Genomic DNA, 26194 nt, shown 5'->3' on the forward strand with positions numbered 1-26194 from the left:
ACAAAACCTTTTGATGTGGTACCGCCCTGCAGCGACCTTCCCTCCGACTCGTCCCTCGCATCTACCGGTAGTAAATCACTTCCGGGTAATATGCCATACCGATTAGCTGCTTTACGTCACGTGACTGTAAGACTTGGAAATGTGACAACGTCACATCAACGCAAGGAAAATTATTAAATAAATATTTTAAGTAAATAAATTATTTATCTTTTTTCCAGCCGGGTTACACAGTCCCACTACCATTCCCAATGACAACCACCAGCTCCAACCCACCAGCACCTCCTCCCCCACCAAGCCTCTCTCCATTCATGAGAGAGATGTTAACAGGCTCTTCAAGAGACAGAACCCACGCAAAGCAGCCAGACCTGATGCTGTCTCCCCATCCATGTTGAAGAACTGTTTCAAACCAACTGCCCCTGGTGTTCATAGGCATCTTCAACAACTCACTAGAGATATGCCAGGTGCCAGCATGCTTCAAGGCCTCCACCATCATCCCCATCCCCAAAAAACAAAGAACTTCAAGAATTAATGATACAGACCCGTCGCCCTGACCTCTGTGGTGATGAAGACCTTCAAGCGCCTTGTCCTCACACACCTCAAGGCCATCTCTGACCCTCACCTGGATCCCCTGCAGTTTGCTTACAGAGTCAATAGGTTGGTAGATGACACTGTCAATATGGCCCTCCACCTCATCCTCCAGCATCTGGACTCCCCAGGAACTTACGCCAGGATTCTTTTTTTTGGACTTCAGCTCTGCTTTCAATGCGATCATGCCGGCCCTGCTGCAGGACAAGCTCTCTCAGCTTGGTGTGCCCAACTCCACTTGCAGTTGAATTACTGACTTCCTGTTCAACAAGAGGTAGCATGCGAAGCTGGAAGGGCATGTCTACAACATATGCTCCATCAGTGCCTGATCCCCCCAAGGCAGCTTTCTTTCCGCTCAAATCTTCTCCCTGTACACCAACAGCTGCACCTCCAGTCACCAGTCTGTGAAGCTCCTGAAGTTCGCGGACAACACAATCCTCATCTGACTCATCTCTGATGGGGACAAGTCTGCCTACAAATGGGAGATCGATCACCTGGTGTCCTGGTGAAAACAGAACAAATCTGGAGCTCAATGCCCTCAAGACAATGGACATGGTTGTTGAGTTCAGAAAGACTCCAGTAACGGTCAACCCCATCACCCTATGTGACTCCCCAACCGCCATTGTGGAGTCCTTCCGCTACCTGGGGAACCCCAGAAATGCAGGTCAGCTGGACTCAAAGGTTAGTTCCAAAAATATGCAAAAGTTTAATGTCCAAACGTGAATCAAAAATACTAATACAGGTGGAATAACAAAGGTACAATTACAAACCCGACCAAGGGAGTGGGGGAAAATAAAGTTCCAACAAAATACAAGAAATTAATGTCCAAGTGTCAAACCAACATTAGGAGAGGCTAGTGCAGGATCAAGAACAAAAATACACTTTCAACCCTTCACATGGGATGGGGGAAAACAGCTAAGGTAAAAAAAGTACAAAGTCCAACAAAATCAAAACAGAAATACCCACAACCATGGGAAAATGTACTGAACACGACACAGGGAAACCCATACACAGTGTAATGAGTCCGCACGGAAGACCAGACAAATGAGGTTTAAATAGACAGCCAAGACACAGAGGAACAGGTGATACAGATTGAGATAATGACATGTATTAACCAAAAGACAACACTAGAGGGCAGCAACCACAAACACAGAAAACAACAACCCCAGCAAGACAAGACAGAACACCTGCGACTGAAATGCATAATAAAAACAACCCACTAAAAATGAGTAAAGAAACACTCACCATAAATAACCTGACACAAAGACTTGACTAGTAGCCACAATAAAATAAAACAATCACAAAAGCAAATATGTGACTGATTCAAAAACCCCACGCCCACATTAACACAAAACATGACTGAATGACAGAGACAGAGGTGAAACACAGAAAGAAAGCAGCAACCACAGACAGAGGTGATGCAGACAAATAAGACAGGAGGAGGCAAAACGTGCCTGACACAAAACGTCTCCAAGAGGGAGAGATGATCGGTGCAAACACACACACATCCAACCTGCAGCCCTGTAACTGACAGCCCGAGGAGGCGTGTCCACCAGACAGTCAGAGTGCACAGAAGGACACGCCCCCAAGACAGCGGAGATCAGAGACACACGCACTCAAAAACACAAAGGGGATTCAGAGGAACAAAACACCAAACTCCCATAAAAACCCCATAAACAGACAACATCCAACAACTTTCTGTGGCAGCTGACAAAGTTCAACCTGCCAAAAACAATGATGGTGAACTTCTACACTGCCATCATTGAGTTTGTCATCTCCTCCATTACCATCTGGTATGCTGCTGCCACTGCTAAGAACAGGAGCAGATTTCAGCGTATCATCCACGCAGCAGAGAAGGTAATCGACTGCAATCTGCCATCCCGACAGGACCTGTAAAGCTCCAGGGCCCTGAGGCGAGCAGAGAAGATTGTGGCTGACCCCTCTCAACCAGGACACAAACTTTTTTGTCACCCTCCCCTCTGGCAGGCGGCTGAGATCCATCAAGACTAAAACCTCAAGACACAAAAACAGCTTCTTTTCATCCACAGTTAGACTTATATATAATGTCACAGACCCCTTTTACCCTGCCCCCACCACACCTCAGCAAAGTACAGATTGATCATCCCTACAGCGAAAGGCACTGTACATCTGCATGCTTTTGTACAGCCCCATTCCACTATATTTATTTAACAGTGAACATAGTTTTGTCTGTTTGTCTATTTGACTCCTGTACTTCTTACAGAAGTATTTTTTTCCTTTTCTTTTATTGTTGTTTAGCTTACGATGGTTTTGTATCCACAGAGTGTATAGTCTTGGGTGATTTTAATATGATTTACAAAAGAAAGGTGTATTAGATCAACCACTGAAAAACTTATCTTTTTTTTTAAATCAATGTTTAATCTTACACAAATTATCACTGACCCCACTAGAGTGACTTCCACTACTCCCACCACGATAGATCTCATCATAGTATCAGATCCCCTGTAAAATCTCCAATAGTGGGTTGTCACCTATAGCGGTCAGTGATTATAATCTTGAACAAGAACAATACATTGAACAAGAAAGGTACATAAAAATGTTGTTAATCAAATCACGGCTAAAACCGTTAGGTCCATGAAAAATTATATCACACAGTTGTTTGAACAAAAACTACAAAATGTTGACTGGAGTAATGTGCTATTTTGTGAATCGGTGAACAGTCCTGATTATTCAAGTGTAAGTTTCTTAGTGTGATTGGTGAGGTTCCTGTTAGGGTTCTGTTCTGGTTGGGTTATTTTTAGTATTCTGTTCATGTATTCCCTCTCCTCTTGCCTTTTAGGTCCTCTGTTCACTTCACCTGTCCTGTCTGGTCTGTGAGTGGGGATGTATGTGCCTGGCCTGCCCTCCTTTTGTGTAAGGCACACCATCTTTCTGTGTTCAGAGAGGGTGAGTGACCGTGCCTCTCTTGCTCTCTCTGTCTGTTTCATCTCTTGTCTGCTTGTGTGTGTGTGTGTGTGTGTGTGTGTGTGTGTGTGTGTGTGGGCTCCGAGAGTGTGGTGAAAGTTCCACCACGTGCGGTCGCCATAGAATCCGATTGGCCATGTGCAGTACCTGTCAATTCGCCCCATTATCCGGCTTGTGCCCACTATAAGCAAAGTGCGCATCGCATCTGCGCATGCATGGGTCAAACGGGGGCAAAAATCCCAGCTACCACACTCACACTGTTCCCATTGAATTTCGTATACAGTAGCGTTAGTGGACTGTAAAAGTTAAGGCTTACAGGGATTGTTTCAAAGGCTTTAAGCCTTAAGCGACACATACAATGACAGGGGCGCATTGTGCTGTTTTCAAATGCTTGAACGGAATTTATAGGCTTGAAAGTTGGCTGAAAACACACGATTGCAAACCTCCGCCAAGTCCAAACAAAGACGGAAAGAAGAAGAAATGTGGTCGTAAAACTCCGTTCATTCTACACAATTTTGCCACAGAAAAGAACGATCCAGACGGACGTAAAAGACGGACTAAAATTGTAAGTTTCTTGCACATTTATTTTGTCAATATCCTGAAACCGTGCCGCCGTTTTCGTGCATCGGCATATGACTGTAATGTCGCGCCATGAATGATGTGGCGCGTAATATTGTAAAATTGACATGTTCTATAAACAAACTGCATGCATGCACATATTGTATGTCTGTCAACTTATCAAAACAAATGTGACACCAAAGAGGTTATATGTAAGACTCACCGTCATTGTCGTCATTACGAAGCCGGTGGAGTAGCAATTTCTCATCCCTGCTTAGCAAATATTCTGCGATATCCACAGTTTCAGTCTCTGGACTTCGTCTAACCATCTGTCAGTTGCCTTCAAGGGGTCAGAAATTTGTTTTTCTCCAACTATCAACAAGCACGGGTCATTTTTGACAGCAGCACGCTCTTCCTCCTTTGTCGGCACTAACGGTACTGTCTGTATAGATACAGCACACACAAGCACAGCCAGCTCTTCTTTACATTTCTGTCCACTGCTGTACATAGTCCTGGTTGTAACAGGCAATCCGCGGAGCTTACAAAAACGCTTTAAATCGTCAACTTTCCAGCTGTTGAAATGATCCAAATCACAGCACTCTTCGCTGTTTTCCGCCGGCATAGCTTGTGGGTTGGTAGCTGAAAACTTTAGCCTGCCCATAATGCACTGCGCGGCCTGAGATGTGCACTTCGCTTATTGTCTTTGTGTTGTTTTGTTTTCATATCTTCTGTCACACCTTATCATCTCTCTTAGGTATCTTGTCTGTTCTTATCATGGTCTTTGTGTCGTCTCATCTTCATCCTTCATCTCATCGTTTTTTCTTGTCTCATTGTCATCGGGTGTAGGAGTTACAGGGTAATTCTTAATATGAGTCATTGTCTCTTTTTGGCTATATTCAGTCACTTGTGTTAGTTTTGGTTTTACCACTCTCTGGTGTTTGTTTAGGTTATTACACATTTAGTCTCTGATTACCTGCACCTGCCTGGATACTGCACCTGCCACTAATGAGCTTTGTTATTTAAAGTCACTCTTGTTTGTCTTTAGTTGGCTGGTCTATTGAATGTTGTTGACGTCTTGTCTTCTGTGTCTCCTGAGATCCCCTAACCCCGAGTGGGTAGTATTGTATTTCAGTTGAACTCACGTTTAATGAAGAGAAGATTTTTTTTCCTCAGTTGAATCCAGTCACTCAAGTGTTTGTACTCACCTTTGATGAATAAATTGTTGTTGTTGTTGATGTTACCTTCAGCTTCATGTCTGGGCAGACCTGCTATTGGGTATCAATTATTCCTCCATAACACCAAACCTTAACAGTTGCTCCGGTGAAGATATTCCTCATTAAGTCCAGCTCAGATACATGGATTGATGGCAAGATCATCCACCTTGTAAGCGAGCGGAACAACACCAGTCGTAAGTTTAGGAAAACCAAAGATCCAGAGTGGTATAGTACATTTATATATTATAGAAATCAAGTACACTACAACTTGGCAAAGGCTAAATCAGAATATTATGCAAGCAAACAAGGTGGAAGAATGTACCATAAATTTTGGACTATAGAGCGCACCTGAATATAAGCCGCACCCACCAATTTTAAAAAGAAAAAAGAGGCCACACTTGTCTATAAGCTGTGGGTCTCCACGTTGTAACATGAGATATTTACACAGAAAGATGTTAGACAGAAAGATTTTTGAACTGTTAATTAAATACGTACTGTAAATGCTTTATTTCAGTGTTCAAAGTGTGTGAAAAAAGTAGCGGCTTATAGTCCAGAAATTATAGAAACAAACTTTAAATCCAAACAAATCATCCAGTCTCAATAAAATTCCTTATAAATTTGTACTTCATGGATCCAAGTACATAACCTGCCCTTTAACACACATAATTAACCTCTCAGTAAATAAAGGCACTATTCCAAAAGACCGAAAATATGCTTGAATAATTGCTATACACAAAAAGAACTCAAAAACAGATGCCAGAAACTACAGACTCATCTCAGTGTTGAGCATTTCATCCAAATTTTTGGAAAAGGTGGTTCGGAAACCATATAACTGTGTTTTACCTGGCTGTGACCAAAAGATGGCTACGTTTGAGAAGTGTGGATGGGCCGGTTTTCTGTTTTCCCATTAGCTATCTATAACCCAGGGTTGTTTTGTTGTGTAGTGTATGCAGCATCAGTCTATGCTCCCAGACCTGACCTTACACAATCCATCTGCATGCTGATGTGGGTTCATTTGGATTTCCCACTCATGATTGCACAGAATAAAGAATGCAAAGTCCAATCAAATATTAAATGAGTAAACACACCAAAGTTCATTTGATATGAAAGTATTTAAGAAGAGCTCATCTTCTATGTGCTGTGTTGTCAGCAGAAGACTCGTCCAGACAAGAAGGTAAGACTGGCACATGTGACACGACCTTTAGATCCATCATGTTTGTTTAAATGTTCCACCAACATTGGCTGTCCATCATGCTGAAAATCTATAAATCCAATAAATATGCCTGAATTGTTTCAGCAATGCAACAAAATCAGCTACCTGTAGAGAGAGATTTCACGTGACATAACTATTCATAACAAAACTGCACGGCACAGTGACAGACCCGACGGCGCTGTTGTTATAAGGCAGACAGGTAGACATTTAAGGTAGAGCAGAGACACAACCTTTAGTGTCAAAAAAGACATTTCTTCCACCCTCGTACATACATATAGATAGAGGTCATGCCATTCTACAGCTTTTTGTTGTTTACAATCCCAAGACTATAATTTTGTGTGTGCATGTATGTGTTCGCCCCCATATTGATCCTTACATTTTCTTTGACTTTCATTGCAGACAGAATGACCACATTTGTCATATTTTGTTTGGTCAACTTCATTGCATTTGTTAGTATACATACGTACATACCTGCATACTTGCATTTAAAGTCTGCAAAACTTTCCAAAAAAAACTGGGATGGGGTGATTTACTCAAAATATAAGCATTAAATTATAATTTTTACAGTCTTCTTGATACAAGTCAGGGTTGTCTTATATCAGCCATGAAGAAATACAAACAGTCTGGTACTGTTGGGTAAATCTGCATCAAGCAGGCACTTCTCAAAAAACAAGTGACCATGCTGGAAGGAATCTAGTGAGGGAAGCCACCAAGACAACTCTGAGCTGAGGGAATTATAGGCTTCTGTTGATATGAGTAGAGATACTGGGAATAGAAAAAGGTTTTTTTTTTTTTTTGCATTTTAAATATTGCAGGGGTGGTGGCCAAGTGGTTAATGCACTTGGTTTCAGTGTGGATGGATCCCGGTTCCCGGTTTGAATCCCACCCCTGCCACATTTCTCCATGTAATGTGGAGTTGTGTCAGGAAGGGCATCCGACATGAAACTTGTGCCAATTCAACATGCAGATCCACCTTGGATTTGCTGTGGCGACCCCAAGTGCAAAACAAGGGAGCAGTCGAAGGGACTTAATATTTGCATTTTACATATTGCCCCAAGACTTTCTGACATGGGGTTGGAAATCTTGCATTTATGAAACAAGCGCAATCACAGATTTCTGACATCTGCCAATCCGGATCCAGATCATCTCCAACTGGACTCTTGCATGCACTAATATCTATCTGTGGTGCAAATTTGGTGAGAATCCATGAAGTAGTTTTGAAGTAATCCTTCAAAGCGTATATCAAGTGAAATCTTGATTCAGAATCCATATTTGGATCCAGATCACCTCCAAAATTTAATGGAGTCTTCCATGTCTTAATATTTATCTGTGGTGCAAAATTGTTGAGAATCCGTAAAGTAGTTTTGAAGTAATCCATCAAAGCGTACATAAAGAGCAATCTTGATCCAGAATCCAGATTCAGATCCAGATCACCTCCAACCTTTAATGGATTATTCTTTGGCCTAATATCTATCTGTGGTGAAAATTTGGTGTGAATCCGTGAAGCAGTTTTGACATAATCCTTCAAAGCGTATATATAGTGAAATCTTTATCCAGAATCCGGAATCGGATCCAGATCACCTACAAAATTTAATGGAGTGTTTCATGTCCTAATATCTATCTGTGGTGAAAATTTGGTGAGAATGCCTGAAGCAGTTTTGATGTAATCCTTCAAAGCTTATATAAAGAGAAATCTTGATCCAGAATCCAGATTCAGATCCAGATCACCTCCAAACTTTAATGGATTCTTCTATGGCCTAATATCTATCTGTAGTGGAAATTTGGTGTGAATCCATGAAGCAGTTTTGACGTAATCCTTCAAAGCCTATATAAATCCAGAATCCAAATCCAGATCTGGATCCGGATCACGTCCAAAATTCAGTGGAGTCTTCCATGGCCTAATATCCATCTGTGGTGCAAATCTGGTGAGAATATGGGAAGTACGTTTGACGTAATCTTTCAAAGCATATAATATAAAGTGAAATTTTGATTCAGAATCCAGATCACCTCCAACATTTAATGGAGTCTTCCATGGCCTAGTATATAAATCTGTTGTGAAAATTTGGTGAGAATTCGTGAAGTAATTTCTTCAAACCCTATAGAAAATGCATCTTGATTCAGAATCCGGATCTTGATCCAGATCACCCCCAAAATTGAATGAATTCTTCTATGGCCTATAATATCTATCTGTGTTGAAAATTTCGTCAAAATCCATGCAGTAGTTTTGACATAATCCTGCTAATAGTAATCCTTCAAAGACTATATACAGTAAAGTGAAATTTGATCCAGAATCCAGATCCAGATCACCTACAAAATTTAATGGGTTCTTCTATGGCCTAATAGCTATCTTTGGTGAAAATTTCATCAAAATCCGTTCACTAGTTTTGACATTATCCTGCTAACAGACAGACAGACAAATAAACGCAGATGATTTTATTCTGTTCTTGGTGGACGTAATAACAGAACTGCTCTAAAATGGCATAAACAAATTGCAATGTGACAAAACCCCAGGGGGTGAATACTTTTTATGGAGATGTTGGGGTGGAGACAGTTTTGCTGAAGATTTACTAATAAGGCACATCTTTCTCCAGACCTAACTGGATGGTATAGTATGTCAATGAAACAATTCCTGTAAGATTTTTGTGGTAAAATTTTGGATTCAGTAGGGGCCAGACTGTCAGAAAATAATGGTACAAACAAAAATAAGCATAACTCAAAGTTCTTGTTCGACACGGTGGCAACACTTATTCATGGACATCCACCTGTAGCTCGCTCTCCTTTTACAGCACAACATTTCCTGGATTACTTTGAGAAGAAAATAGATGACATTAGGTTGAACATATCCCAGCATGCCTTAACCCAGCCACCCTGCTATTGAGGTGGGCGCAACTACTGAGGTATTACCTAGATTTACAGAATTTGATGGTATCTCACTAGACATGCTGACGAAACCTGTAACGTCAACAAAAAGCACAACCTGTTTATTTGATCCTATACCAACAAAACTGTTTAAGGACCTGTGACCCACTCTTGGGCCGATTGTGCTGGAAATTATTAATCTTTCTTTAACTTCTTGATCTGTTCCTAAATGTTTCAAATATGCAGTGATTAAACCATTACTTAAGAAACCTAATCTTGACCCTAGTGTATTGAAAAACTATCGGCCGATATCAAATCTATCATTTTGCTCTAAAATTCTGGAAAAAGTGGTGTCACGGCAGCTTGTAGACTATCTTACTGAGAATAATCTCTTTGAGCCGCTGCAGTCTGCTTTTAGAAGATATCATTCCACAGAGACGGCTCTCACTAAAGTGGTGAATGATCTTCTGCTTACAATGGATTCAGACACCACTACGGTTCTGTTGCTGTTAGATCTCAGTGCTGCATTCAATACAGTGGATCATCATATTCTACTTGATAGGCTGGAAAATCTTTTTGGGATTACTGGGAGTGCCCTTGCTTGGCTGACGTCATACATGACCAGTCGTTCTCACTGTGTTTTGTACAGTAACAGTACCTCTAACCTTAGTGACATGAAATTTGGGGTTCCTCAGTGGTCTGTCTTAGGCCCCCTGCTTTTCTCCCTTTATATAGCACCGCTTGGGCACATATTGCGGCGTTTTGGTATTACCTTTCACTGCTATGCAGACAATACTCAGTTATATATGCCGATAACTGCTGGTAATCTCGTTTACATAAAATCCTTAGAAGATTGCCTTGCAGCAGTGAGAAGTTGGATGTCTAGAAACTTCCTACTTTTAAACTCTGAAAAGACTGAAATGATGGTTCTTGGTCCAGTGAGACATTGGCATCAATTTGACCAGTTAACACTCAGCCTAGGCTCGTGTGTCATACATCACACTGACAAAGTGAGGAACCTTGGGGTAATTTTTCATCCTTCGTTGTCCTTTGGTCTCCATATTAGAAATATTACTAAGACTGCTTTCTTCCACCTGCGAAATATAGCTAAGATTCGTCCCATCCTGTCTATGGCTGATGCTGAGACCCTGATCCATGCGTTCATCTCTTCTAGATTGGACTACTGCAATGTTCTATTTTCTGGTTTACCGCAGTCGATCATTAGGGGTCTCCAATTGGTTCAGAATGCTGCAGCTAGACTTTTGACACAAAGCAGAACGTTTGACCACATTACACCCATTTTGGCATCTCTTCACTGGCTTCCTGTCCCAGTGAGATCAGATTTTAAGGTTCTGCTACTAACCTATAAAACTATTCATGGACTGTCACCTCCCTACCTAGCTGACCTAATTAAACCTTACGTACCAGCCCGGGCTTTACGTTCTCAGGGTGCAGGACTACTTTGTGTCCCTAGGGTGAATAAGAAGTCTGCGGGTCACAGAGCTGTCTCTTATCATGTCCCTGTTCTGTGGAATGATCTCCCTGCATCAATAAAACAATCAGATTCTGTGGAAACTTTCAAGTCCAGACTTAAGACGCACTTATTTTCCCTTTCATATGGCTAGCATACTGGTACAATTTTGTTTTACGCTTTTTACTCTTTTAATTCATGTTATTAATAATTGGAGTGGGTCGCGGCCTCAACTTCACCTAAATTCTGGGTCTTTTAGTGAAGCTTAGGGCTAGTGGCCGGCGATCACCTTAGTATTTCTTCTGTTTTTCTTGTTGATTAATGCTGGCAAATTATACAGTATTTTTTGTCTTTCTGATGCCTGATTCTGTTTTTTCTCTGTTTAAGGTGCAGCTCCATCCAGAGATGGTAGTTGTGTTTGTGTTGGTGATCCTCCTGTCCTGTGCACCAACAGCAATTCTTATATATTTGTCCATGAATTGTTCTGTGAATTATTTCTGTAATTTACGTTTGCAGCATGGCCAAAGCAGAGGGTCGCCCCTTTGAGTCTGGTCTGCTTGAGGTTTCTTCCTCAGAGGGAGTTTTTCCTTACCACTGTTGCTCTGGGGGTTGGTAAGGTTAGACCTTACCTGTGTGAAGCGCCTTGAGGCAACTCTGTTGTGATTTGGCGCTATATAAAGGAAATAAAAATAAAAAATAAATAAACAAAATGATTACAGATGTTCTGTATGTGTATTTTAGACAGGAAAGTCTCCATTTAGCATAAACATTTTTCTACAATATTATGCCTGATAAAATTTGACAACAGATATAGAAGTAAAATTTTCTTTTATTTAGAAACCTTTTTTTCCCATCCCATGTGGGTCTACAGCTTTTCAGATAAAGATTTGCAATCATTTGCTTTGAATAAAAAGTGTAGAATTAGCAATCACAAGAAATTGACTTATAAATGATTAAATATGTACAGAATGTACAGAAACTTTATTTTCAGTGATTTTAGAACAAACTCCTGAATTTAAGCACGCTGTGCTGCTCAAATATTCTTTTTCATACACAAACACACCGTGCCAGGAATAAATGATCATTTATAAGAAAGTGGTGAGTGAACAAACCATTCAGCAGCTTATATCGTCCTCCTCAACGCTGCTGCTGTCAGCTGACATCCTCTGTCTGTTGCGTTCGGCTGGAACATACACGGTTTGGAGCCACCCATTATTTTTACCATGGCTTCCTTTCATCAGAAACTTCCTCATCTTCTTCAAAAACAATCGATATGTCACTTAAATCTTCGCTATAATCGCGCACTATGCCTTCGCTGTCCGTGTCTGCCGTGTTGGTAAACAGAGCGGCACTGCGAGACATCTACTCGAATGACGTCACAGCCGTCGCAGCGAAAACGTAGGTCAACTCAGAGGCGGAAAATTCTAATTCTCAGATGGATAACGAAACGTCTAAATACTTGTTCAGTGTAATTTTATGGTAAAAAAAAAAAAACAAAGACAACATGTGGAAAAAAAAACTTTTTTTATTCTTCAAGAATATGTAAAAACGTTATAGCGTGGCAGGGACCCTTTAAAGTAGACCTGCATTGAAATAAATGCAGTCAGATCTTTGGACCAAAAAATGACTTATATTTACACATAAGATCCTTCTGAATGTAGTAAAGTAAATCTGCAAGCCCAGATCTGTCATTCAACGGAGAAATCTTCATTTAAAAATGACAAATTTACAGCTAAAATTTAGCCCTCCGCAAAACTGTCAGCACATCCGGGACACAGCCGAGATGTCAGGGAAAAGACCCTATCCCAGCATGCATTGCGCGCGCCAACTGTAATTTGTGGATTTACGTCAGTTTGCATCTGCACCTTTTTCTTGTCTTATACGGAAGGATCTACTTTTTTAAAACTTCATATTGTCTTGCGGCATGTTTGGTGAGTACACATTTCTTTTATTTGTGCTTGAAAATTATTTTGGGGGACTTTTTCATACGCCCATTTGATTGAGTGGTGTCGCAATGAAAATCTACTGTCTTTCGCCTGCGGTGTTACCGTCGCGGGGTACGGAGGCGGGACCCGCAAAGAATCCAAGTCATTAAAAAGATATAAACCTCTCTCAGCGGCCATGGAGCTCTGCGGCTCCGATTACTGAGACGTGTGGCGCTGCGGAAAGTCTGTTCTTGCAGCAACAGGTGTCACCGGCCACTCCGCATCAAAACAGTGAGCGTATTCTCTGGACTTTTGCCTATTTGGCTGCACCTCCATTCAGTAGACAGGGAAGTGATGCCGGCTGCACAGCAGACACGGGGGCGATGTGAGTGGCCCACTCCGGCATTTATCGAGCACGCAGACTCAGTAAGCGCAGCGGAGGCAGAGAGCGAGGCGTCGGGGAAGAATGTTGCCCTCTATCGATGTCGCCGCTGATCTGAGCATGCAGAGCTGTATCTCACAGTCATTGCTGCTTACTTTTGGATGCTGAAACCAGGATGTGTATAACAGTAACATTACTAACAGATAAAATCAATTTCAATGTGGGATCAGACTGAAGACGGGAGCGCTCCGTCTTCTGCCGGACGTCACTGCAATGACCCGGATGTACAAACAGGCTTTTTTTTTTAACTCACTATTACTAACCCTACTCCTACCCCCAACCCTAACCTTAACCATAACCTAACCCTACTCCTAACCCTAACCCTAACCATAACCAGCCCTGACCCCCCGCTGCACTTTTAATTTTGTGCAGCCATCACGGAATGAATTAGAATGAATTTGTGCTGCCATGATGAAAATTTTGCACTTTTTGTGACAATATGACGAACCAAAAGATTAATGTATATTTTGTGCTGCTGAATCATGACAATCCGTGAGACTGGGTTGAAAATACAATCAGCACCTACTAAATGCCCTTTGGCTTCAGACATCGTTTAACCATCGTCCAGCTTCATCCATGGTGCTTTGTCAAAATTTTCAAGCTGTTGAAAAATCTGAACCAGTCCTGATGACAACCCCAATTCATCCATATTCTGTTTTGCTTTCTGTCTTTACAGTTCCTCATCATTTGCGTAATTCACCTACCGTCAACATTCCGTTTGTCGTCCAATTTTGTCAAACCTCCAGCCTCTCTCTGTCTCCAGCCACTCAACGTCTCTGGCTGCAACGTGCGTGTGCGCACACATGTTGTCAAGACAACACAGTTGCAGGTGGCTGTGGACATCACAGACGTGCTGCAGAAATGATCACATGCTGGTGCTTCCTTTTGATTTTGTTTAAAGCATCAAGGTTGCTGTTCGTTTCATTTTGTTAGTTTCGGTTTCGTTTCAGCCTTTCATGCGCTCTGCATTTGTAGGCTTTTTGGTGATGGCAGAAGTCCAGGCTCATTTGTCCACTTTTTCTTGACGATTTGTGTCTTTGGGACTTTGTTTCCTTCGTTCAGCTAAAGCCTTGTGCCCTGTGACCGGACCCTTAAATTATCACAATGCCTTCATGATGAATGCAGCAACTATAAGAATACTTAATTTAGTCGACACAGCACAAAGACCTGCCCAAAACTCCACAATGGAATACAAACACATTGATATCGTGTTAGGAAGACATTTATTCTGCAGACACAGACCAAACAGTGCAGTCCAGAACACATTTCCTATCAAACTGGCTGAATTTAAAGTCAGGCCAGTCAAATGAGCCGAACAAAACTACAAAAATGGTGCAGGAGGATTAATCCCCCCGTCCCCAAATTTACAGATATCAGTTCAGCCAGAAAAAAAAAAAAGATATCCAGAACACCATTGTTGCTTTTGTGGGAATATACTAAGTCATAATTAATAATTGATGAATGAAAATTTCATGTAATTATGTTATTGTTTGTTCCTAAAAGTAAGTCCCTGCAGCTGCTCCCTTGTTTTGCAAGTGGGTCACCATACCAAATCTGAGATGGAATTGGCATAAATTTTATGCCGGGTTCCCTTCCACATTACATGGAGAAATGTGGCAGGGGTGGGGTTTGAACCAGGAACCTTCCACACTGAAACCAATTATATTAACCACATGGCCACCACCCCTGCTTGTCCCAAATGAAGTGAATAAGAAGAAACAAAAGTCACTACATTCTTGTCAATGTGACCTTCATGCATTATAATAGATGTTGTTTAACTCAGTAATTAACATTTGCACTAATATTTGTTTCAGGTCACCATGATGCGCACAGTCCTGTGTGTCTGGATCTTATCAGCAACGATCTGCATGGGCAGATGGCACTCAGGCACAGACCATGACCATGACTCTGCACATCCCAGTAATACCAGCAGTTTGCCATTGTTCAACAAAGCAAACAACAAGTTTGCCTGCAGTCTGTTCATGAAGTTGCTTGCTCAGCCTGAGTCAGAGGGTAAGAATGTCTTCTTCTCACCAAGGAGCGTGTCTATGGCCCTGTCTGCCTTGGCTACAGGGGCAAAGGGGAACACCCACCAACAAATCTTCAGTGGTCTGTTCTACGAGAAACTTGGACTGACACAAAAACATGTAGATCAGTCCTTTCATGACAGCCTTGTTTTCGAAAACGAGACATCCCATGATGTCATCGATGAAGGAACCGCTGTGTTCGTGGATGACAACTTCAAGGTGAAGCCTGAGTTTGAGGAGTCCCTGAAGAAGTTTTACTTTGCAGATGAGTTCAATGTTGACTTCACCAAATCAGAAGAAGCTGTCAATGAAATCAACAAGTATGTGAATGAAAAGACCCACGGAAAGATAGACCAGTTTCTTACAAGTTTGAATCCAAACACAATCATGTATCTCCTCAGCTTTATATACTTCAAAGGTAGGAGACTGTGTGTCTTAAACCACTGACATCACTATTTATATCAAATACACTTTTGTAATTTTTAATCATCCAATCGTGCTTTTTTCTCATCTCTGTTTTGAAGGACAGTGGAAAACTGCATTCATACCAGAAAACACAAAGGAGGAGCCATTTTTTGTTAATGCCACCCATCAGGTTTGAAGTTCAATTACTTTTTAGTTTTAGACAAGTTCCTTCGTGATAAGTAAAGTTGATCTTTATCAGTCAGTACATATTATATAAACAGACAGAGCTGAAATATTAGTCAGTCAGCTCTAAAAATCATCTGTTAACTGAAAAAGTCATATATATGAGCAGAGGTCATGTTGTGGTTAGTCCGGACAGTACCGGACCATTACCAGGTGATCGACTCAAACGCTGGGAGCAAGAACCAGAACAGGTTGTGAACGAAAAAGAGCTTTATTTACAACACTAAATAACTGAGGTGCTGAGCTGAGACCGGCCCCACATGTCGTGGTGGAAGTTCGGGAGCCACAGTGCTCACAGGGCCATACTTGGGAGTCTGAGAATGAGCTGGAGTCCTGGAGTACATGGAGCTGGAACCGGAGCCAGGTGGGATGCAGAGAGCCAAGGATGAGGAACTAGGAGGATGGAGGAGAACAGAAGTGAGTGATTGCACTCATAACACTGAAGCTTTTAACCACAAACAGTTCACTGTAGGCATGAGCCAGGAACATTCAGAGTTCATGAATTGTTCTCAGAGGTCAAGTGCTGCACGTCTGGGGACGCAGTTACAATTAAGCAGGGGAGGTGATGGTCTAGTGGTTAAGGCGCTGGGCTTGAGACCAGAAGATCCTCGGTCGGGCATGGTCTTTAATCTCCTATTGCTCCCAGTGTGTAGTGGGTGCCTTGCATGGCAGCACCCTCACATCGGGTTGAATGTGAGGCATTATTTGTAAAGCGCTTTGAGCATCTGATGCAGATGGAAAAGCGCTATATAAATGCAATCCATTTGACTTGGCTTTAGAAACGACTTGGAAAGTTGTTAGTTGTTCTGCATCAGAGCTCATACAGTTCTTGGTACTAGTTCTTGGAAACAGTTCTTGGATACAGTTCAGGAGCAGCGTGAGAACGGGATCTCACAGACATGCAGGAACTTAGCTGAACACTGGCAGAGCTGTGCGCTTCTGAGGCAGAGAGCCGATGAGTTCCAAAGAGACGTTGTGCAGAGAGTGGTGTGGGAGCCAGGAGCATGCAGCATGGGAGCCGCGCAGGAAAGTGTCTGGAAATGCTAAAAAATCAATGAGCTCTAATATGGGAATTAGATGGCCAGGTTACCTGAAGATGAGCTGCGGAAAGCTTAGACATTAGAGTGCATGGAAGTGGCAGGAATGATGACGTGTAGAATCTGGCATGGTCAAGGTCACAGATTCCTTATGGAAGGCTTACGGAAGAGCCGAGTCTGGCTGGTCAGGGTCATGGAAAACTCTGGTGAAGCCTGAGCTCAGAGCCGGGGTTTAAGTAGCCAGCTCATGATCAGGAGCTCAAGAGCGTCAGCTGTGAGGCGAAGATGAGCTGCAGGTGTTCCTCGGCTCTGCGGTGCGCCACCTGGAGGGAAAACAGACAAACTAGACACAAGAGGTTAAAAAAGGGAATGAGAGAGGCAGACCATGACAGTACCCCCCCAAAGGGCGCCTCCTGGTGACTAAACAGGGCAGAACGGAACCACCCAGAGCCCACAGTGGAGAACACAGAGGCCGTGCAACTCTCCAGGGCCCACAGGGAAGCAGGATCCGAGGCATGCGACTCTTCTCAGCCCACGGCAGAGAACACGGATGTCGTGCGACTATAGGAGTCCGAAAAACAGTCCTGTTTGGAAGGGCGCCTCCTGGCGACTAAACGGGGCAGGACAGAACCATCCAGAGCCCACGGCGGAGAACACAGAGGCCATGCGACCCTCCAGGGCCCACAGTGGAATGGGAACTTAGGCATTTGACCCTTCTAAATCCACAGCGGAGAACACAGAGGCTGTGCGACTATTAGGAGCCCGAAGAAACAGTCCAGACTAAGAAATGTACTGAAGCACCCACCAGCCAATGTCTCAACTCACCAGGACCCCTAACAAAAAAATAACTGGTCTAGGAACCACGGGAACAAAAACCCGGAACTGGTCTGGGAACAAAAACCCAGAAACTACTAAAAACAATTTTCTTAAGGAACTAAAGACAGACAGAAAAATGCGGACCTGGAATTAATTCCCTGTGATTACTGCAAGGGTCTCTGGGGGGGACAAAAGCACACTGCATAAAAAAAACTGCACACATTTCTACACAACCGGCATAAGGTTCTGGATGACAAATATATATGGCTCGGAAGCCAGACTAACAGAAGTGGACGAGGGAACTACTTGCATGGCAGATGGAGACACAGAAGCCGGTGTGGCGGAGGAATGAGAATTGTGCGGCTGGCTGAGTCATGCGAGTGTCTGACTGAGTGACAGTGAGTTGAGAGATGAGTGTGTAACCTGGGCTGAGAGGTTCTGAACACAGTTCCCAATGGAATCCATGGATTGTGGTATTTCTCCCGGGAATCTCCCTTGAAGGCTGAGAGCTTGCTGGACTGGGTCTACTCCTGCTGACTCCATATTTATGGCCAGAGTCTCCTGTTGTGGTTAGAGGTCTTGACGGGACGGGACCATTCCAAGGTGATGGACTCAAATGCTGGGAGCAAGAACCAGAACAGGTTGTGAACGAAAAGAGCTTTCTTTACAACACTAAATAACTGAGGTGCTGAGCTGAGACCAGGCCCACATACAGTGGTGGAAGTTGGGGAGCCACAGTGCTCACAGGGCTAGACTTGGGAATCTGAGAATGAGCTGGAGTCCTGGAGTATATGGAGCTGGAACCGGAGCCAGGTGGGACGCAGAGAGCCGAGGAAGAGGAACTAGGAGGACGGAGGAGAACAGAGGTGAGTGATTGCACTCATAACAATGAAGCCTTTAACAACAAACAGTTCACTGTAGGCATAAGGCAGGAACGTTCACAGTTCATGAATTATCCTCAGAGGTCAAGTGCTGCAGGTCTGGTGACGCAGTTACAATTAAGCAGGACTTGGCTTTAGAAACGACTTGGAAAGTTCTGCATCAGAGTTCATACAGTTCTTGGAAACAGTTCTTAGTCATGCACAGTCACAAACAGGAACTGTATGAGAACAGGATCTCACAGACCTAGCTTAACATTGACAGAGCTGTGCACTTGTGAGCCAGAGACCAGATGACTTCCAGAGAGTGGCAGAGAGTGGCGTGGGAGCCAGGAGCATGCAGCATGGGAGCCGTGCAGGAAACTGTCTGGAAACACCAAAAGATCAATGAGCTCTAATACGGATATTAGAGATGGCCAGGTTACCTGGAGATGAGCTGTGGGAAGCTCAGAAAGCGGCAGGAATGACAACGTATAGAATCTGGCATGGTCAAGGCCATGGAAGGCTCACGGAAGAGCCAAATCCGGCTGGTCAGGGTCATGGAAAACTCTGGTCAAGCCTGAGCTCAGAGCCGGGGTTTAACTAGCCGGCTCCTGATCAGGAGCTCATGAGCGTCAGCTGTGAGGAGAAGATGAGCTACAGGTATTCCTTGGCTCTGCAGTGCGCCACCTGGAGGATAAAACAGACAAACTACACACAAGAGGTTAAAAAGGGAAGGAGAGAGGCAGACAAAGGCAGACCATGACATGTCACATATTATCTTTCTCCAGCTTAAAGTGTAAGAATCTGCTACTTTTTCAGAAACTGGTTGTAACTGGTTTCAAACTGTTGCATTACAAGGTTATAAGCTAATTTTCAATTTAACTTTTTTAAACCTCTTTGAACATGTTTTAGTCCTTCTAATGAAACTGCCAATGGCTTGTTGTTTGGCTTTGGCTCCAAATCAATGATAACATTTAGCAAATATGGTCACACTAATTGTTCTTACCATATGTAATCTTGATGGTGAATATTGGCACGTGGTCACTGCATCTGTGGTTAGTGTTTTGAGATAGCATTAGCATTACCATATGCAACAAAGCTAAATGTAGCTAACATGAGACAATACTATGCTAACCATAAAAAAATTTTATGAATATGTTTAAAAAAAATATGTAGTCCACTATAAACCATTAATTGAGCAATTACAAAGAAATTGGCATATTGAAAAAACAAAACAAAACACATAACTCTGTTCTTTTTTATTACTTTTTTCATTGAAAGGCTCTTCATTTTCATATTGTTATCTTCAGGTTCCAGTTCAGATGATGAATGTCATAGATGAGTTTGACACCCATTACGTGGACAATATCAGCACGTCTGTCCTACGCCTTCCCTTCAATGACTCTTTCTCCATGTTGCTGCTGCTGCCTGAAAACATGGCTAAACTGGAGAAAGAAGCCCTGTGTCAACACAGCTTCACCGAATGTCTACAAAAAACAACCACAAAGTAAAGCATCAAACTCTCTTTGAAGTGATTCAAACTGTTTGATAATGTAATCTACAGACACACCAATGCTGCTGCATGTTGGAACATGTCAGGTTGTGTGTGTATATATATATATATATATATATATATATTGTATTTTAAAGAGTACAAGTCATGTTTTTTTTTTTTTACTAGTTTGAGAGGTCATTCAACTTATTTTCTGAAAAAAGTTACAATTCCCAAACATTAATTTTCATTACAGTTCAAACAAGAAACACAACATGAAACTGATTTTTTTTTTTTTTTTGAAATAAATGAGAGAGGTGGAGTCTTACTCGCACCTTTAAAAACAGAGTCAGATAACACTTAAAGCACTTGTTGTATGATCCATCGTGATGGCTTCACTATTTTGAGCTTTTCCATAAGTCTTTGGCGATCATCGGGCTCCAGATATAAAATACAATAAGCACTCATGCTCATTTCAAGCAAATAATTATGAATAAATGTCTTCACCAAACAGCGAAACGTGCTGTCGAATGACACAAACTGTGTCTTGTGCGTAGAAAATTCACCAACAGCTGACTCCACTGTGGAAAGAGACTCACTTAAAATCGAGTGTGTCTTCCATTCACAAAATGGGGGTCTTGGCGGGCACCATAGATGGGATGATCTGCGAGAAGGCCCCATTGGGTGTCCAGCGCCTTCACTGCTGGACCCGTTCCCCTGCGGACCCCAGCCACCCTCTGCTGAGGCAGCTGAGAAGTGGGCCTGGTGGCCCGTGCCCCCCACCAGCTGGAGGGGGGAGGGAGGGCGGCTCTCCCAGTCCCACTTCTCACACCAGCCCGAATCTTCTTAAACGGAAGACAGCAGTCAAAGGACCACAAGAACAACAAAAATAAATAAATAAATAAAAGAAAGGCAAAGAAAAAAAAACTTTCTTGGTCATTCTTGGCCCTGGTCAGACCTCATCTCTGAGCGTGGCGCTAATTTTGTGAAGTTCAAACTTTAGCAAAAATAGCGTGGGGCGATTTGCATACAGGGTATTACAAGGACAAACAAGCCTTTTTTTTCTGCAATTCCTTCAGAAGAACATAATATACGAGGTCTATTAGATAAGAAACCGACACTTTTATTTATTTTTTAACTATATGGATTTGAATGACGTGCGATTACACCAATCATGCTTGAACCCTCGTGCGAATGCGTGAGTTTTTTCACGTGTGTCGGTGACGTCATTTCCCTGTGGGCAGGCCTTGAGTGAGATGTGGTTCAGCCCTCTCTGCTGAATTCCTTTGTTTCACACGCTGCTCGAGACGCCGCGCGTTGCTTTATCAAAAATTTTTCTGGACCTGTGAGGAATATCCGAGTGGACACTATTCGAGAAATTTAGCTGGTTTTCGGTGAAAAGTTTAACGGCTGATGAGAGATTATGGGGTGTTTATGTCGCTGTAAGGACTTCCCACAGAGCGGGATGTCGCGCAGCGCTTCCGCCGTCGTCGGCCTGTTTCGACCTGAAAACATCCTAATTTAAGGCTTAATTCACCCAGGACGTCGTGAGAGAACAGAGAAGATTGCTGCCTCGAAGCGCAGATCGCCGTCAGGCGCCGTGGGCCGTCCTTAAAGCGACACTACCAGACCAAAATCTCTCATCAGCCGTTAAAATTTTTACCGAAAACCAGCTGAATTTATCGAATGGTGTCCACTCAGTTGTGCCTTACAGCTTTTGAAAAATTTTTTATCAAACAAAGCAGCAGTCTCTGAGCCATTCCTAAACAATGAAAAAATGACGAGAGGGTGGACGACTCCTCACTCAAAAACTGTCCACAGGCGAATGACGTAACCGACAGGCGTGAAAAAACTCTCGCATGCCCACGAGGGTTCAAGCATGTCTGATGTAATCACACGTGATTCAAATCCATATGGTTTTTGAAAAAAATAATAAGGTCGGATACTTTTCTAACAGACCTCGTACATGGCTCATTGTTCAAATAATCACTGAAATTTCTGACAAATCCATTTGTGGCTCATTATTCGTGGCTTTATTATTCAGTCTGACCAGGGCTTAAAACCACACTTTGAATCAAGAGGGACTATTATATATTTGTTTTTATGTAACGGCTGAGTAGATCTTTGTCATTTGATTGGTGCGTTGTATGCCACGTGACATGGCTTATTTGCCTCAGTTGTGTTGCATTGCATTTAAGGCCCCTAAACACATAACACGATTGAAGCCAATGAAAAAAGGAGGAATTGCATGCCACTCGTGAAAAATCGTAGCCGCCTCAAACGTCTCGTACAGCAGCCGCCACAACCGTTTGTGCACACAAATGGCTGAAAGACAACAAATGCCCTGTGAGTGCCCATTTGACCCCTCTCTCGGCAGGTGTCGGCCAAATTCCATGTGCCACACACGAACATCTAACACCACTCACCGGGCACTTAGAAAAAGTGGGGCTATTTGTGTTCCCTGCACAAGAATAGACAGCAGGTGACCACATTTGAGCTGTTTGTGAAAAGCGCCTAAGTGCCCCATGAGTGTGGTGTAACCTAGCATCACACTCGGTTTCGCCTCGTTGAATGGTATGTTCCAGCTTTCACCTCATGAAATATTTGTACCATTGAACTCATAAACATTCATTATTTGTGAAATATTCTATTTGGATGAAACCTTATTTGGACATACAAGGACAACTCTTTCAACAGGAATAACTTGATGCCGAGTTATCTTTTACAAATGTTGTCCTTTCGGCTGCTCCCATTTTTGTTCAGGGTTATGAAAGCAGATACAGCCAGATTCGCATTGGTATTTGGCATAAGATTTACACTGGATGCTCTTCCTGATGCAACTCCAATTTTACCTGGATAAACACAGACAACCGCTGGTGATCCAAAGAGGTCTCTCATCCAAGTAGTAACCAGATCCTGCACTGCTTAGCTTCTGAGATCTGATGGGATCAGGCTGATACAGAGCAGACTGGCTGCCTATCTTTTAAAAATGTACTAAGAAAAAGGTTTTCAAACATTTCATTGCGTTGTACGTTCACGTCATGATCGTCTGTTTAGGAGATGAAAGCAGCAGTTTACTCATGTTTTTGCCTCGTATAGTAACATTAATTTGCTCATTAGCTGTGTCCCTTATAACCTTATAACTAAATAATTCCATGATTAAATCCATTTTGCTTTTTGTTGTATGAAGTGGTAAATGCAACTTACTCCGGTGCAACTTCTGTACTTTTTTTCTTAAAGGGGCATTTGTGGGCCGGTATGAATTATACTCTGGAAATATCATATATATATATATATATATATATATATATATATATATATATATATATATATATATATATATATATATATATATATATATATGTGTGTGTGTGTGTGTGTCCTGGTAGTCAGGAGGATATACAGTGGGGAAAATAAGTATTTGACCCCCTGTCAGTTTTGCAGCTTTTCCCACCTACAAAGAATGTAGAGGTCTGTAGTTTTTATCATAGGTACACTTCAACTGTGAGAGACAGAATCTAAAAATAAAATCCAGTAAATCACATTGTATGATTTTAAATAATTAATTTGCATTTTATTGCATAAAATAAGTATTTGACCCCCTAGAAAAACAGAGCTCAACAATTGGTACAGAAACATTTGTCTGCCATTACAGAGGTCAGACGTTTCCTGTAGTTTTTCACCAGGTTTGCACACACTGCAGCAGGGATTTTGGTCCACTCCTCCATACAGATCTTCTCTAGATCTTTCAGGTTTGGAGTTTCAGCTCCCTCCAAAGATTTTCCATTGAGTTCAGGTCTGGAGACTGGCCAGACCACTCCAGGACCTTGAAATGCTTATTACGGAGCCCCTCCTTAGTTGCCCTGGCTGTGTGTTTGGGGTCATTGTCATGCTGGAAGACCCAGCCATGACCCATCTTCAATGCTCTTACTGAGGGAAGGAGGTTGTTTGCCAAAATCTCGCAATACATGACCCCATCCATCCTCCCTTCAATACGGTGCAAAAGAGCACCCCCAGAGTTTCCACCCCCATGCTTCACGGTTGGGTTTTCTTGTGTTGTTCTCATCCTCTAAACATGGTAAGTGGAGTTGATTCCAAAAAGCTCTATTCTGGTCTCATCTGACCACATGACCTTCTCCCATGCCTCCTCTGGATCATCCAGATGGTCACTGGTGAACTTCAAATGGGCCTGGACATGTGTTGGCTTGAGCAGGGGGATCTTGCTGCCCTGAAGGATTTTAAACCATGACAGCATCATGTGTTACTAATGTAATCTTTATGACTGTGGTCCCAGCTCTCTTCAGGTCATTGACCAGGTCCTCCTGTGTAGTTCTGAACTTTCTCAGAATCATCCTTACCCCACAAAGTGAAATCTTGCATGGAATCCCAGACCGAGGGAGATTGATAGTCATCTTGTGTTTCTTCCACTTTCTATTAAATAATCATAACAGTTGTTGTCTTCTACCAAGCTGCTTGCCTGTTGTCCTGTAGTCCATCCCAGCCTTGTGCAGGTCTACAGTTTTGTCCCTGGTGTCCTTAGGCAGCTCTTTGGTCTTGGCTATGGTGGACAGGTTGGAGTGTGATTGATTGAGTGTGTGAACAGGTGTCTTTTATACAGTTAACAAGTTCAAACAGGTGCAATTAATACAGGTAAAGAGTGCAGAATAAGAGGGCTTCTTAAAGAAAAATTAACAGGTCTGTGTGAGACAGAATTCTTGCTGGTTGGTAGGTGTTCAAATACTTATTTTATGCAATAAAGTGCAAATGAATTATTTAAAAATCAAACAGTGTGATTTACTGGATTTTTTTTTTTTAGATTCTGTCTCTCACAGTTGAAGTGTACCTACGATAAAAATTACAGACCTCAACATTCTTTGGGAAAACCTGCAAAACTGACAGGGGGTCAAATACTTATTTTCCCCACTGTATATCATTGCTGTATGTTATCTTATTTTCTGCCTCTTTTTTTTATAGAAAGTGTGACGTATCTCTTCCCAAATTCTCCATCAAGACTGAATACAAGCTGCCAGCCGTGTTGAGTGAAATGGGAATGACAGACATGTTTGGTTCTCAAGCAAATTTTACTGGCATCTCAGAGTCTGAGAATCTGTTTGTCACGGAGGTACAACTATAGTTTTGTTGAAACAGCAGTTTCACGTCTTTCTGTTTTCTGATTTTCATTTCACTCTGCTTTCATTCTCCTTTAGGTTACACATAAAGCCACTCTGGATGTTGATGAGGCCGGAGCCACCTCGACAGCTGCCACAGGAGTGGCCATGGGAAAGACCATTTTCTTTCCGCTGAAGTTCAATCGACCATTTGTGGTCATGATATATGAAAATTCTTCAAAGAATCTCCTATTTATGGGCAAGATTGTGAACCCAACTCTCTGAAAATGGAAACACTGTGTTCATTCAAGCACAACACATTAAATTCTGAGTACAGTATTTTGTTGTTTGAGTGTGTTTGCAGTTTTGAATAAAATTATTAACCTGGCAGGAACCCATTCAGTTAGTTTTAAATGACTGAAGATTCACTGACTCTTAAAATAAAATCATGAATTTGTCAGTGAAGGGGACATTCTACAGAAAACACTTTTCAAAAGCAACCAAGTACAGAATAATTTAATGTGAACAAAACACGGGCAGAACCAAAAGACTGATAAAGCAGAGGCAGCAGCCATGGACAAGGTAGGAACAACAACAACAAAAAAAGACAAACCTAACAACAAAGAGCAGGGCCTCATTGCACGAAATGTAGGATTCAGATATCCAGGATAAAATGACTGAGGTGAGTTCATCGGATCCAAAACAGGAGCATTCAGGCTCGATCAGTTGCTCAGAGTCCAAGCCAGACCAGATACCCTTCTTGACGCAACTGCACATTACATGGAGAAATGTGGCAGGGGTGGGGTTTGAGGAACCTTGTGTACTGAAACCAAGTGCACAAACCACTTGTTCACCACCGCTGCCGAGAGTAGTCTCTTTGAAGTTGCTGAAATGGTTCAGTTTTTGCTGGCCAAACATCCATGAGTGGAAATGGAAAGAAGTGAAGTCTGTTTTGCCTAAAGAACTACCTGAGGAACAGCAGTGGGGATGGATAAA

The 26194-nt window shown here is 42.4% G+C and overlaps 2 protein-coding genes across 2 annotated transcripts in view; one reads left to right on the plus strand and one right to left on the minus strand.

Annotated features, from left to right (window-relative positions):
* LOC117509925 (alpha-1-antitrypsin-like protein CM55-ST) overlaps window positions 1-772 on the minus strand; it is a 30263-nt gene extending 29491 nt beyond the window's left edge. Inside the window, 1 exon segment of the mRNA XM_034169540.1 lies at window positions 620-772. Coding sequence (XP_034025431.1) covers window positions 620-772 — 153 coding nt within the window.
* Window positions 773-6397: 5625 nt separating this feature from the next.
* LOC117510174 (alpha-1-antitrypsin-like protein CM55-ST) lies at window positions 6398-25543 on the plus strand. The gene is made up of 6 exons (XM_034169795.1): window positions 6398-6474; window positions 15025-15655; window positions 15762-15832; window positions 19909-20105; window positions 25065-25212; window positions 25298-25543. The coding sequence occupies exons 2-6, from the start codon at window positions 15031-15033 to the stop codon at window positions 25481-25483; spliced, it is 1227 nt and encodes a 408-aa protein (XP_034025686.1). The 5' UTR covers window positions 6398-6474; window positions 15025-15030; the 3' UTR covers window positions 25484-25543.
* The last annotated feature ends 651 nt before the right edge of the window (window positions 25544-26194 follow it).

Source organism: Thalassophryne amazonica, chromosome 5 (genome assembly GCF_902500255.1).
Source record: "Thalassophryne amazonica chromosome 5, fThaAma1.1, whole genome shotgun sequence".
In the NCBI taxonomy this organism is placed as follows: domain Eukaryota; kingdom Metazoa; phylum Chordata; class Actinopteri; order Batrachoidiformes; family Batrachoididae; genus Thalassophryne; species Thalassophryne amazonica.